This window comes from Lethenteron reissneri, chromosome 26 (genome assembly GCF_015708825.2).
Source record: "Lethenteron reissneri isolate LAM-NWPU_2019-01 chromosome 26, ASM1570882v1, whole genome shotgun sequence".
Classification (NCBI taxonomy): Eukaryota; Metazoa; Chordata; class Hyperoartia; order Petromyzontiformes; family Petromyzontidae; genus Lethenteron; species Lethenteron reissneri.
The window spans coordinates 5,066,084-5,081,113 of NC_083804.1; the positions used below are offsets into that span (position 1 = coordinate 5,066,084).

At 48.6% G+C, this 15,030-nt stretch overlaps 1 protein-coding gene across 1 annotated transcript in view; it reads left to right on the forward strand.

Annotated features, from left to right (window-relative positions):
- The window catches only part of LOC133347530 (dual specificity protein phosphatase 8-like), a 41,603-nt gene extending 34,342 nt beyond the window's left edge, over positions 1-7,261 (forward strand). Inside the window, exons 6-8 of the mRNA XM_061559863.1 lie at positions 1,423-1,582; positions 2,722-2,845; positions 3,375-7,261. Coding sequence (XP_061415847.1) covers positions 1,423-1,582; positions 2,722-2,845; positions 3,375-4,668 — 1,578 coding nt within the window. The 3' untranslated portion in view covers positions 4,669-7,261. The remainder of the gene's footprint in view (positions 1-1,422; positions 1,583-2,721; positions 2,846-3,374) is intronic.
- Positions 7,262-15,030: the final 7,769 nt, after the last annotated feature.

Sequence of the window (15,030 nt, forward strand, 5' to 3'; positions counted from 1 at the left end):
GGATGAATGGCTAAGAATGCTCGTCTAATGTCCATGTTGGAACACTGAGCCCAACGCTGGTAAGAAGCTGGGTTCCATTGCGGGTTCACGTGGCGATGGCACACAATGGCCAATTCTCTTTCTTCTTCTTCCTGCTTCTTCTTCTTTGTGGTGGGGGGTTGGATCAGCCATGTTTGCAAGTTCACGTCGAGTTTGGGGGTTGATCCAGTGGACTGTTACAGAAGTAGCCTCCTGGTGGGGAACATCTGAAACGCTGCCTGCGAATTGATCGAACCTGGCATTGGTGTTCCTGTGCGGTCCGTGGTTTGGAAGCTGACTTGGCGACTGCAGTCGCACTGTGGGACATTGACACTTGCGATAAATCCGCAGACTCACACTGTGGAGAAATTCTAATATCAGTTGCCATTGGCTGCACAATCGAACCTTAATTTAACGTTGCCCAGCTCCGAAGGTTCATTCAATCGATAGCCACTAAGTAGATGACTTTATTGCACATTTCAAGAGTGCAGTTTTATTGCGCGTGTAAAATACACCATTAAAGGACATCAGTCGCAGGCTTGCGAGTAAATTTCTTATTTGTTTCAACATTGGCAAATGCGACTGCTGTTTGTCGACAGAATTGAAATATCCATAAATTCCGATGGAGCGTATTGCGGAGTGGGATTGATGACAAAAGGAAGATACTGCAACGCCGCAGGGGAAGTACGCGGGGTGGCTTGGGACGTTTCTTCCTGCTCAGTACTGACCCTGCTCGCCTTATCACCCGGCGAGGCCTCGGCCTGGAATCGTTTCACCTGCGTAACCTGTAGACTTGCCTGTAAAACATGTAAACATAGACGTGGTTTAGTTGCAGGATGGTCCTAGACCAGGGGTCGGCAACGTGCGGGTCCAGAGGCGTGTACGGCTCTTTAAGGACCTCTGCTTTCGTGACGTTACTTATTAAGCGCCAGCTTCTCGGATTTATTCACGTGCATTGCAACTCTTGTTTTATACCGAATTTGAAAAAAATGTCTCTCATTATTATTCTGGTTGCCGACCCATGTCCGAGACTCATGACTTACTCTGCGGATGTCTCCAAGCTGCATGGGTGCTGCGGTGGGGAAATGTTAACTCCCTCGCCTGGTATGCAGGAGGTCGTGGGTTCGATCCTGACCCTGTATATTTGGAGTTTGCATGTTCACTCTCCTCGTGGCAGCGTGGATTTTTCTCCGGGTCCTCTGATTTTTTCCCTCCATATTTAGAAACATTAATTTAGAGTGTTTGGCTGCGATATATATTCCACGTGATAAGCTTCTTTGTTGAGCTATCGCTTGTGGTCAGATAGCTTCTGCAAAGAGCTATATAGCTAAAATGGGCCTTCCCTGGTACAATAAATACGTTGTCTGATCCACACGTGTCCCTCCTCCTCCTGTGCTTGTGCAGGGGCTGATGCTGCAGACGGGCATCGTGTACGTGCTCAACGCCAGCACGTCGTGCCCGCGCCCCGACTGGCTGCCCGAGAGCCGCTTCATGCGCGTCCCCGTCAACGACGGCTACGGAGACAAGATCCTGCCCTGGCTCGAGCCGTCCGTCTCCTTCATCGGTGCGCGCGCCCCCACACTCGTGCATGCACCCACGCGCGCGCACGTATGAACTCGCGCACGCACGTCCGTGGACTCTTACGCACGTATGAAGGTCTCCTTCATCGGTGCGCGCGTCAACGCGCTTACATGCACAAAGACGACAAAGATTCCCCCTCCATAAGGTCTTAGCACAGACTGTTGGGGCAAGCGTTGTTAGCGAGCAGCAATCTACGAAGGCCGGCACAGCACACGAGGGGGTGGGTGGCCAGCTCCACGTCCGGCCGCCTTTGTCTCTCTGGTGGCGATGTTTACACTCCGCACCAGGTACTCATTTGAGGCCGAGTCAACCTAGTGGAGGCCCAGAACCGATGCAGATAATCGTCACTGGCTTTGGCCGTGAGTGGGAATTGAACTCGGGTTTGCCGGGTTCGTAGTGCTGTGTGCTAACCACGACACTACCGCTCCCCATTGCACACACACACACGCGCATATACACGGACGTGTGTGTGCAAACTGAACTCGCGAACGCACGCACGCACGCCCCTTGGACTCTTACACATGCACGCACATCGTCGTCGGCGCGCACTGTCAACGCTCGTGCACACGGACTTACACTGACGCACACGCACACATACAGTACGCGAGCATGCGCGTGCACACCCAACTTTTTCCGGGTCGCTTGTTACGTAGACTGGAGGAGGCCTAGAGACAGGTTCGAAGAGGGGAGACTAAGCTGGAATTCGGAAGTTAGAGATGAATGCAATGGCTCAGCATTATCATCGCACAACGTTGCATCACCTGGACAAGGAGACGACTACACGGTTCCACAAGCACCTCGTGTTGTTGTCGTATTTTATGGCTCACCGACCCAGCTCAAATTGACAGGTGGTGAATGTAAATTTGATGTGTTGTTATTGTTAAGTGTGGGTTTATGCACAATGTTTTATTGCCATTGGTTGATGTTCGATGGTCGATGGGAGAGTTCGTTGGTGCGGCAAGTTGTACGTGAGAGTCGTTGATGCAAGAACGCTGAAGATGACCGCTGTTGCGATGTAACCCGCGTACGATGAGGCTTTCTAAAGACCTCGCCGCGTATCGTGGGTGAGATCGGCGACGGTTAGCAAGTGCTGATGTGGCCGCATGCTGCGTCGTTCTGCAGATCACGTGCGGGTGTCACAGTCGCGCGTCCTCGTCCACTGTCTCGCTGGGATCTCGCGATCGGCCACCGTGGCCATCGCGTACGTCATGCGGACCACGGGGCTATCGTCCGACGATGCTTACCGGTGGGTGTGTGCACACAATGATCACTCTGCGTAGCCTTGGTAGACTGTCGGGGCGAGTGTTGTTTGTGAGCAGCACCTATGAAGGCCGGCATGGCACGAAACGAGGGGGCGGGGTGGCCAGCACCACGCCCGACCGACTTTGTCTCCCCAGTGGCGATGTTTACACACTGCACCAGGTACTCGTTTGAGGCTGAGTTGTCCACTTAGGGGAGGCCCGGGACCAGTTCAGATAATCGTGACTGGTGTTGCCGGGTTCGTAGCCCAGAGCGCTAACCGCTGCACTACCGCTCCCTACGGTGTGTGCACACTCACCCATACTCTTGGTTTGTGGGCCATTATGGTCATGTTTGCACAGCACACTGGGTACTCATTGTAAGACTGAGGAGAAAATGTATTCGCCCAGGTAAACAGTGGAGTGACCTTTTTGATGATCGCGTGAGAGGGTTAATAGGTTAATGATAATCAGTGTGCGTTATAATGAGTGGCTAGAAGAAGGAACTAAGAATCGTTGTCACCCCACACTTGACAGCTTCGTGAAGGAGAAGCGACCCTCCATCTCGCCAAACTTCAACTTCCTGGGCCAGCTGCTGGAGTACGAGCGGGGCCTCCGTGGCTCGAAATGGAGCGGCATCTCCATTCCCCAGAACTGCCTCGGCCCTGCGACGCCTCTGCCCGCCATTAGCCACGAGCGAGATCCAAACGACACGCCGGAGGACGCGCGCGCGACCGGGAGGGCCGCCGCCTCGCTGTGCAACGGCAGGGGACACTCCTCCTCCTCCTGCTCGTCCTCCTCCTGCTCGTCCTCCTCCTCTTCTTCGGAGGGCAGCGGCGGTGGCCGAGTGGGGCCCCCGGTCCTCATGACGAGTCCGCCGCCTTCGCCCGAGCGCGTGCACAAGTACAGCCTCCTCAAGCGGTCGTTCTCGCTCAACCTGCGCTCCACCGTCTACCCGCCCGGCGGCGGCGGCGACTCGGCGCTGACGATTCTCACGCCGACCGAGGACACGGCGCAGGCGCTGCGCGGGTTTTGCCTCCGCGAGAGCCCCGCCGGGGACGGCAGCGACGGGGAGGACGGAGGCGGTGTCGCGCGGCGGCCCAAGAAGAAGCTCTCGCCCGACGAATCCACACCGGTGAGCCCAATGGCCGTCTTTCCGCGCGGCCAAGCCAACGGCTACTGCGACGCCCCGTGGCTGCCCGTCTCCTGCGACGGCGTTGGGGCGGCGGGCGGCGTCGCGCCGGGCCTCTGGGACCACTACCGGCTGCTCTCTCCCAGCACTCCTTCGACGCCACCCAGCCCTTGGGAGAGCACCCCACCCCCCTTGCCGGGACCACCTCTTGAATTCCCGCCGGGCGCTCCTACCTCTCCGTTCGTCGCTCCGTTCCCCGGTCCCCCACCCGACTCGTCGCACCGACCCGCGAAGGCGTCGCACCCGCGATGCGCGCGGTCGCCCGCCGCCGATGGCCGGCAGAGTTTGGATTCCCCGCAGCTGCTGGTCCTCGGCATGGCGTCGGTGTCGGCCAGCGGCGAGGACGGGAAGGAGAAGAAGCAGGAGAAAGTGGAGCCGCAGCCGCCGTTGTTGTTGATGTGCGGTGGGGGGGCGGGGGCTGCGCCGGGTGGAGCGCGGCCCTCGGGAAGCTGCCGGCCCGAGGAGCCCCCCTCGGCACAACGCTGCGGGAGCGAAGCGCTGGAGCTCGAGGAGTCGGTCGTCGGCAGGGCGACGTCGGCGGACGGTGCCGAAGTGGGCGCGACGCCGGGCCCGAACGCTAACCCGAGCCTGCATTCCATTAGCAAGCAGTCAAGCCTGGAGGCCATACAGGTACTGTGAGCAGGGTCACAATTGGGAGAAGGGGGCAGCCCGCTCGCTCGCGATGAGGCTTCAGAACACCAGAGTTACAAATGGCCTGGATTTGAGGCCTGAAGCGTGTTTTGTTCACTGCTGCCTGGTGGTAGTGACGGTGTTTGTTTATAAGCCGTGGTGCTTAGCGGATGGCACAGCAGAGTGAGCGGCGGATCACATAGACGGCGGGCAGCAGGCCGCGAGTCGGCCATCTTCTTGAAATGCACTCCGTGAAACCTGCCGAGTGCGTTGTGGTTTTTCTTTGAAATATGATCTTGAGTGACCAGTTGCAAGGCTACTACCCTCCCACAAATGTGTTCTGAAGTCCAAACATCTGCAATCCTGAGAAGAAATAGAAGAAGAATGAAAAAAAGGTTGACAAACGATACTCTTCATACCAAAAAAATTGCTGGTTTGCAGGAGGGAAGCGCACTTATTGCTGCAAATGCAGGTGATTTGCCTCCAGGTGTTCTGAAGACTCTACAGACTGGACTTGGCCTGGAACAACTGTAAGGATTGAAACGGCTGCCCTCCTCTGAATAAACTACAAAGACGTTCTGTCGGCCAATCTCTGAGCAGCTGCCGTGGAAGTCCGCGTGAAACATTTTATTTATTTTTAAACATTTTTTTCCCAGGACAGATGTGAGACTCTGCCTGTGTGGTGTCTATGTGCATGGTGATACTTTGGCGGATTAGGCATCGTGTTTGCGTGTGTGTGTACCTTACCGTGGGTTTGCGCGCGTGTGTACATAGGGTATGTGTGCGTGAGAGAGAGGGTGAGTCTCTGTGCGTGCTTGTGTGTGTGCGCGTACTTGCGCATGCCTGACTACCTAACTGCATGTGCGCGTGTGCGTGCCCGTGTCTCTGTGTGTATACCCGTGTACATGCTTGTTCACGCACGTACGTTTTTGCATGCATCTGTGCATGTACGTGCGTGTCCCTGTATGTATGTGCATGCACATAACTGAAGCGGGGCTTGCATGCACACTTACGGATGTGTGAGCGTGGGTATGAATGCGTGTGCGTGCGGGTAGAGATGTTTGAAGGTGTGTGAGTGTGCACGTGTTAAAGTGTGTGTGTGTCTCCTCTCCAAAGCTTTATGTGATAATTCATCTGATGATTATAATTAATGTCTACGAGAGGATCAACAACAATTTGTGTTATTAAGGTGATTATTTATGAACACTCCTGAAGCACTTATGACACAATTCTTCTCTTAATCTGGAATTTGGATTTAAGGGATTTAAATTATAATTTATTTACGTTGTTTCACTTTATAATTTATATCGGTCGTAAAACTGTAGGTCTCTGGGAACTTCTGTATAGTTTTCAGTTTTCGCTTCTTTGTACAAACTATCGTGTGTATTTCGTATACATACACACACACAATGGCGAAGACGTTTTAAGAATGTGACACGTAAAAAACTCGCTCTGACCTAAATAATGAGCTTATTTGAAACCCCAAATCCTTGGGCAAAAAGGTGGGCTGTATTAAAAACATCCGCAGTCCTTTGGAGTTTGTAGAAAATGTCAATGTCCTTTTCTCAAAGCCCCTTGGATGTAGAAGTAAAAATGCCCAAGCAACTCCTCTGAGCCTTGGCCACGTGCAACTGTAACTGTGAATATTACGACAAGATGAAGATGTTTTGTCTTATCAAATGCCACGATCGTAGCAGCAATTGCAGCAACGTGACTGAACTTACACGTTAATCTGTTTGGGCTGTGGTATTTACTGCATAGAAGGCATTTGTGGTCAGAAGGAGTTACAGATAACAAACTGTGGATGTAAGGACTCTCTTACATTGTGTGTGTGTGTATATTTACACAAACGTTGTGTTTTCCATGACTGGGTAGCCATTGATGTTATAAGGCCTGGAGCTTGGCAGAACACACTGGAGACAAGGGCCTAGCGGATCTGAGGTTCGTTAGCCCAGGGACATGAGCTGCTGGGAGATTAAAAGCGCCGTTCTGCCCCGGCCTAATCTCCAGGCCTGACCCAAGCCTTGATCGAACCCCTGCCACTGATTAGGCTGGGTCAGCAAGGGATTTGGGGCAGGCAGGGCCCACATTTAAAAATCAGAAGGTTCCCATGAAAACAAAGTTTGTTTAATTACATTTTTATGCTAATTATATCGCCAATCTATCGCGTAAATATGTAACCGCCACCCAACACGTAAACAGAACGTGGCCAATTCGAGAACCAGTACAGCACACCGGTGTGTTGGAGAGCCAAGCCACAACATTTACAATCTGAGTACGACGTTTTGCCAGTAATTACAACTCGCTTCATCAGGCGACAGCCAGATTTGTGGAGAAGTATAACCCTTACTAGTTGGCTGTGTCGGGTGGTGGTGGGTTTTAACGACACATATTTACGCGATCTAACCCAAAAAACCTCTATTACGGATTATATTGGTCGCGAAAGCCTACTGCGTGTTAAACTAAATCGCCAATGTTACCTTCTAAAATCCCTGTTTTATTATCCAGTTTTTGTTTTGTTTCCTCATCTGACATAGGATCCACCGTCCTGCCTCCTGAGGCATGCGTCCCGGGGGGTAGAGATAGCTAAAGTCACGTAGGTAAAAAAATTAAATTAAAATTAATAAAAGTAATAATGTAAATAAAATAAGAATTTCTATTATTACTTTTATTAATTTTATTTTTTTACCTACGTGACTTTACCGAAAAAACCTAAGAGTATGAATCCTTGCAGTCACGAAAGCTTCAAATCTAGAATTAAGAGATAGCTAAATCGTGGCCGGCGGTCAGCGTGGACGAGAGGTGTGAGGGCATTATTTTTGTTAATACGAGCTCCACCATCTCTTGAGCGGCCACGCCACGGCCCTACAGAGTGTGCAGGTTGTCCCTGGGCCAGCGAGACCTCGAAGCCAGGTCGCTGCAATACCTCAAGAATAAGTTATTCACGGCTCATCCGAGTTTTGTGCTCGCTCCGACAGGGGTTGGGAGACCTCGTGACGCTGCGCGGGGTCTCCCCCGCGCTCCACTTTCTCTCTGTACCCTGCCCTTGTTCTCTCCCGAAACGCACTTATCTTCCTCGCAAGTTTTTACGTGTTCATTTACATTTGTTTTGGTTTTGCTTATTTTTCTATCGCATTCCTCTCTATCGCCCTCCTAGTTCATCCTATCTATAGCTCTCTCGCGACCTTCATATCGCCCCCTCGCTGTATCTTGGCTTCCCTTGTGTTTCTCTGCATCTTCCTGTGGCCCATTTCTGAATGCAGCTTTCAATCGATTTGTGTCTGCTAACGTTCTCCCTCTCCGTCCCTCTCTCATCCTTTCTCGTTCCGAGACGACTGCAAGTTCAGCCTCCATTTTATTTAGAGAGGCAAAACGCCGTTGTCTTTAAAGATATTGCACTCACCGCAAAGAACTGTAGCGACACGACCGCATTCTATGATAGCTGGCGTCAAACTGTGCAACACGCCCTCCCGCATAGCCTTGTGGGAGCCTCGGTAGCAATACATGTATTTTATTTTAGTTTTTCAGATCCGGAAGAAGTACACGTACGTCATCGGAACGGGAACGGGTTCAACCATCCACCTTTCCACCCTCTTGGTGTATCTCCACCTCTGCCTTTGCTCTTTAATATTTGTCTCCTTTCCCCCATCGTCACCTCTATGGTATGAATGTGTGTTCCGGATGCTGTCCTTGTTGTGCAATACAAGCGGCCGTTTGGCCTTCTCGCCGTGGGCCCGCCCCCCTCCCTTTGCGCTGTGTTGTTGTGCACACGCAAATTTACCGTCTCGGCTCGAACCGCCGCGTTCTACCGCGGCAAGAGGCCCGTTCCTCCAGTCACACGTGAGACAGGGTGGGGGTTTCGGGAGGATGGATGTCGGGGTTAGGAGGGTGAACAGTGGGGGGGGGGGAGGCCCAGACAGCTGAGCCTGTCTCGGGCCCGTTAATGTGCACGTATTTAATTTTACTTGATGCGATTTAAGTGCGTGATTTTTCGTATTTCTGTGTGTCCCCTTGCCTAGTGCACCTACATTTGTGATATGATTATTGTAAACGCACGTGCGCGCACGTGAACACGCAGGGACAGTTTCAAAAGTGCAGTCTCGTGTACGCTTGCATACGCATGCACACGCATCACGTGTACATGTGCAGTCAACTCTCGATTACCCAGGGCAGTGGGGGTATGGGTGGCCTGGATTAAACGCAAAACGTACGTAAGCTCGGCTATGAAACATGTATTGCTTACATGCGTAGAATGGGGGCGAAGTCGTAGAATCTGTCATCTGTTGCTTTTTAGTTTGCGGCCATGTGGGCACCGAATCATTGACCCTCGACGAGTGGGGAGCTGCTCATAATGAAACCAGTGTGTGCACGTAAAGGTATCTTATTTATTTTTTCACAACCAGAAATATCTGTCCACGGATGTATCGAGATTTCACTGTACACATGCATAAAAAAGACACAGGCATATACACACTTCCACAAGCGCACACACACCAGGGCAGCCAAGACAGGACGCGACCATAACATTTGTTTTTGCGGGATCTGGATAGCTGCACCAAGGGCCCAAAATTGTCGTGAGTTGGGCGATAAACCGTTTGCTGTGTGGACGTGCGACAAGGGAGAGGGAGCTACACCGAACAAGCACAGCACCCCCGAGTGAAGGTGCTCCAACGCAGCACCCAAATTCAGCTCTACCGAGCTTAAGTCTGTGCGAGGATAGTCGATATTATTATTTTTGTAGCTGTCAGTGGGTTCACGCTGGCACCGCTCTCTCAGACGAGAGATGCTGTTGGAGTAAGTGCTGTTCGCGAGTCCACGTTAATGCCAGTGGAGGGCACAATGGGGTGGTGAGGATTCACCCACCCGTGCATGCCCGGAGGTATTTCTATTCTCACGGTGAGATGCACACAAATTAGCGTGAGGTCAAAGTAAGTGGGATTAGGCCGGAGCCTAGCGATGGTGAAAACTTTCTGCCAAGTTCACGCGCACTTGGCGTTAATAGTGGATAACATGAAGGTGTGCGGTGATGGGGAATGAAAGGTAATTAAAAAATGTGTGAAAGGTTCCCCTCCGTCAATGTATACACCATTTGTCACAGGTATTCACACGCAGGGATTGAACAGTGGTTGAAGAGATTGTGTTCCATCAACTCTTGCACCACTCCTCACCATGTATGGGTGGTAATGGCCACCTTGACAAATTCAGACGCCAATATTTTCAGCGTTTTTTATGAATGGGTTCCTTGGTGCAGTTATGCTTAAACGTAATACATTCGATAAGAACAAAGGCAGTGTGCGAATGTGTTTTTATATACAATAAAATTAGATTATGTTTTACTCCAGGAAGGTGAGCATATCTAAGTCTTAAGCTGAAGTTAAATATCTACAACTTTGTTGAATGTAATTTTGTTGGGGCTACAAAAGTTGCGTGGCATTCATTGTTGTGAACGTTTTGGGTTGTGTAATACATCACAGATGCATGTCATTTAGCCACACGACCCAATCACGGCACATTTTAAAACATTTTAAATAATGAATATAGGATAACATAAGCCACAGGCATTTCTTTCCCAACATACCCCTCTTGCCGAGATGCCAAAGCCCAAAGAGTTTACTCAAATTGGCTCTGTGATCTAGGCAAACAGTTGCAGGCCTCCTCAAATATACTCGGGTTAAAAAAAGAAACATTGTAGAGAACAAAAAATCAACTGTGTCATTCAGAATTTACAAATCGATATATACTAATTGTAAAAAGTTACTTAACGGCATGTAATATTTTAATATGTCATTTTTCAATTCACCCACATGCCCTATTGGTCACGAGGGTTGATTGATTACACTTCTCTGCGCAGGTCAGTGAAGGTTGGTGGAGTCAGGAGCCCAGAACTTCTTCTAATCGTCACTCACAACGGATGTTTTCGATGGCCGGGAATTGAACTCAGTTGAACGGGTTCATAGGGCAGTGCACAAACCATTTCCACCGCCACTCTCCATGCTTTTACTTTTCAGGTTAGCAATTTTTCAGAATCAAATCCAGGCACATATTTGCCACGGTAACACTGACATCCTTTTTACAGCTGTGACATTGCTGTTTGACGTGCCTGTCAAACCCAAATGACCTGATTACAACCGATCACAGCAAAGTAGCATGAGCAGAGTCGCATTTCCAAACTGGTTTTGGGGAACATCGTTTCAGAGCCCCAATCCCAAACGCAAACAAAAACATTCCCCCAATGGTTGCAGCCCTTGTTAAATTGTTCAATATGAAACGACGCTATTGCAAGCAACAATATTGCATACAGATTGCACTGCATTAACTTCACCTTAAGAGATGTTTTGGCTTGGATGGGGCACAAATGAAAATCATCATTGGATAGCTGGAAATGCAGTCCTGATTCGCAAGCAAAGACATGTTCTCCACGTGTTCTCGTCTGTTGTTACAACTACTGCCTTGTCACGAACTATGTTAACATTTCCTGGGAAAATGTAAGGTCTCCAGGACTTCATGTCAAGGGCAGCACAAGCTGTTGTTTTCCACACGTTTTTGGTGTTAAAAGTCACCCCTGTGGTAAGTGTAAGGTCTTTGGAGGAAGTGAAGACACAGAATCCTTGGGTGTTTAGTTAATTGAAATAGTGAATCCAATAACGTCCGGGTAAAGATACGAGAGCTTAATGATTGCTAAGATGGGTTTGACATTTTCAGCAATTTCACCTGCGTGTTTTTCAAGAGGATAATTAAAACGCGCATGCATTGGGTTGTGTTTATGGCGAACGTCGAATGTATAATTTCATCATTTTGGGCAACTTCTTAAAAAAGAAACAACGTTCGCATTTTCTTGGAAAATTAAATCTTTAAATTATGCGGTCGCTCATGCAGAAAGGTCACCGTACTCACCCACCGGACCGGATCAATTCCCACATCCGCCGGGGAATTTCCGCAGAGAACTATAAATCGTTGTGTTTGCTGTCGAGAGAATGGCAAGGGTCCTGTGTGTGGCGCCATGAAAGCAGGACACTGTGTGCTGGCGTCATGAAACAATACCACATTTTATCATCGGCAGCAGTCTCCCCAAAAATACCAACTCTCCCCCCCCCCCCCTCCCCTAAATCAGTATGGTACCATTTCTCAGGTCATCATTGGTATCAGTGGGCACTCGCTTTGATCAAGGACGTTCAATCCAATGTTCAAAAAATAATAAAGGTGTTACAGAATATAGGTAACGTAAAATCATTCATGTTTAATCACTGGCAATTTATTTTCCAATGTTGAACAATGATCAAATTTTCATTTTTAAATTGTTATATTCTATTGTAGCTATTGATGACAAATCACAGACGTTTGCACAATATCCTTGAAGGCTCTGCCCTACCTTGGCCATGAGTCTATACAGATGAAGAAGAGGTTCCACTGTGCCTGCTTACAAAATATGCTCTCAAAGGAGAGGCTCAACAAGCACTTAAACACGTTCCCAATACTCATTATTGTCGTGCCATAATTGGTGACCTGACTGAATATTATCAGAGCCTGCTTCATTTTGGAACACTGATAATCAAGTGGGAGCCCCTTCAGACACCCAGCCACATCTGTACCTAACCATCTTGAAGTTTATCACATTTTTAATCTGATCGTTCATAAGACAGCGGTGTTTAGAAACATCGTCAAATCCTAAAGGTTTAGTTTCCCTGGGGGAATTTTAAAACAACGACAGTGGTTAGTAGAAGTGGTTGTAATGAGTGGTGTGGTGGAGAGTATTTTGCCATGTAACCAATTTGTTTTTTTAATGTTTTTTTTAAAATATAGCATATGCCTACTGTTTTGTGAATTACACAGGCATGTTCTGCAACAAATTGTGTATCCCTGTATAAACAATGTAACATTAAAATTAATAAAAAAACGCATTCGTGCATGTGAGCAATGTTACCAAAACCCTACACACATCGAAAAACTGCAAAAACAAATGTGATATTTACATTTCGAGCTTTGAGCAGTAGCTCATCTCCCTTGCAGCCATTGGTGGGAAAGTACGCATTCCTATGCCGAGTTGAGTAATATCACCAGACAGTACTTGTTTTTTTATTAACGTTGACTTTGGGAGATGATGATGTGAACGATGATAATTTGCAACGGGATGAACCCAAAAAACTGATGATTGGCAACTCTGCTTTCCCAACAACTCATGTGATGTACGTACATTTAAATCTTGGCACATTTCATTCAGGTTTCTAAAACGTACCGAGCATAATTTTGTCTGTATTTTAACACGGGACAGGAGAACGCCGACTGCATATTTGGACATTAAAATGCGATGTCAATAAAGCGAATTCAGAAAGTTGGGTATGCGTGCACATGTGAAGTAAACAAGTCCACAACCGCACACAACGCACACACACACAAAACACTCTCATTGATACAATTACCGAATGTGATGGCACAAACAGCATCTGCACAGCAAGCTAATCACACCCTGCGCACTGCCACGAGATGGACAATAGCCTGCTTAGCCGGTGTTGACGATCGTTCTTACGCTGTGGGTTTTAACGCGAGTCGAGCAGGCACAAACGACTACACAGCAATTATTTATGATGTGATGTTATGATTATTATGTGCTGTTGAATAAAACAAATATGTTTCCCTTAATACTTTGTCAATATTGTGTGGTGTTCTCTCATTCCCTTTTCTTCATTGCAATCCTAGTGGTTTAAACAGAATTCCGTCTATTCTCGTTGGTTTGATATATTTATCCTTTTTTCCCAGCATCCCCTTTCTTCATCAAGCCTTCATCCATAAGAGTTGTTTTGGGTGAGATGGATAATATTTGTCGCGAAAGCCTCCGTGTGAAACTGATCAAGCCTTTGTCTGAAAACATCTTAATACGTAGAGGACTGCAGAGGGTTTTTGGAAATATATTTCACTTCCCAATATATATTTTACAAAATTGACGAAGTTTATCTCTCCAGTACCACATTACAAATTCAATGTCGCGTTTTTGTAAGTTTATCGCCGGATATATCGGTGATATGGACAACACCACCACCACCACCCCTCTCAATGTGGAGTGGCCACGTGGAACTGCCGCCCATTGTAAGTGAACGTGTTCGTTAATTTGTTAGTCTACCTGGACAATTATTGATCATTTACAACTCGTGTATAATTCTGTAGTCCCCACGCTAATTTAACAAGGTGTGCGTATTTAATACCGAATATGAATTACGTATTACCGAATACTTTCAAAATAAGTATATTTTAAAGCAAACGTTGTGGGTGCGTCGAACATTCCGATATGTATTATCCGGATAAAATATCAAGCAATAATTTGTAACAATATACCGTAGTGCGGGTTATTTAGTTATGCTTAAAATGTGTACGCTATCACTTATGCATTTTTGCTAGTGTAACGTGACGATTTAATCGAGTTACGGATTGTGCAGTGAACGATCAGGAGGCACCTATGACGGTCATTTGATGGGTGAACTGCAGTCCTGGAAACATCCGAAGTCTTATACTGGTAGGAACCACCTAGTTCCACCAGCCCACACGGGATTATTGTGTCCGTCCGTCGTGCATCCAAAAATGGGAGGGGTCGGGCTGGGTGGGGAGGGGCTGGTCACCTCGTGGTGCCCTTATAAAACTCAACGTGTAACCTACTCACGCCGGCTTGTGCCCGCCCTCAGTCGGCCAGATTTGCGGAATACACCACGCCGCCGTTGACCCTGGCCATTGACCGAGCAACCCAACGTTCCTACCAGCTCCCTCCGCAGGAATGTTATACATGTTTTATTCGCAGTCAGTATAGCAGAGAACAAAACGACACACGTGCCAAATACAATTACAAAGAGACGGGGAAACCGATATAGCGATAATCGACATCGCGAAATTTTATATCGTAAAAACGTGATTTTGCTGCGAGCGAGGTTAACCTCCAATAACGGTGCATGACCGATGACTGACAGGTAATTATGTTACCCAAAGTTAACATTCGTGTACGGCCCCTTGTTGTCCATCCACTGCTGGACGAGGTCCTCCCATACCGTGCGGGCTCGTGGGGGTTATTTGACCATACTTCACCACGCTTGCGCGGATAGATGACTGATGGGAGCATAGACCGTAACACTGCAGTACCCTACTACAATGGGGTTTTACTGCACTGCTGCCCCTGGTGACCACCACTTTAAGCCCCAAAATGGCCAAAACAGCAGCAGCAGCGTCTATTCATTGTGGCCACCCATCCTGGCACTATCCAGGCTCAAGTCTGCTGAGCATTACGGGTTACTTGGCTGCTTGCCACGTTGATGAGTAAGAGAATTATAAAACTGCTGTCATGTGATTGGATGAGCATGGGGATGCCGTGTGCACAAAACTCGTGCTCATGCT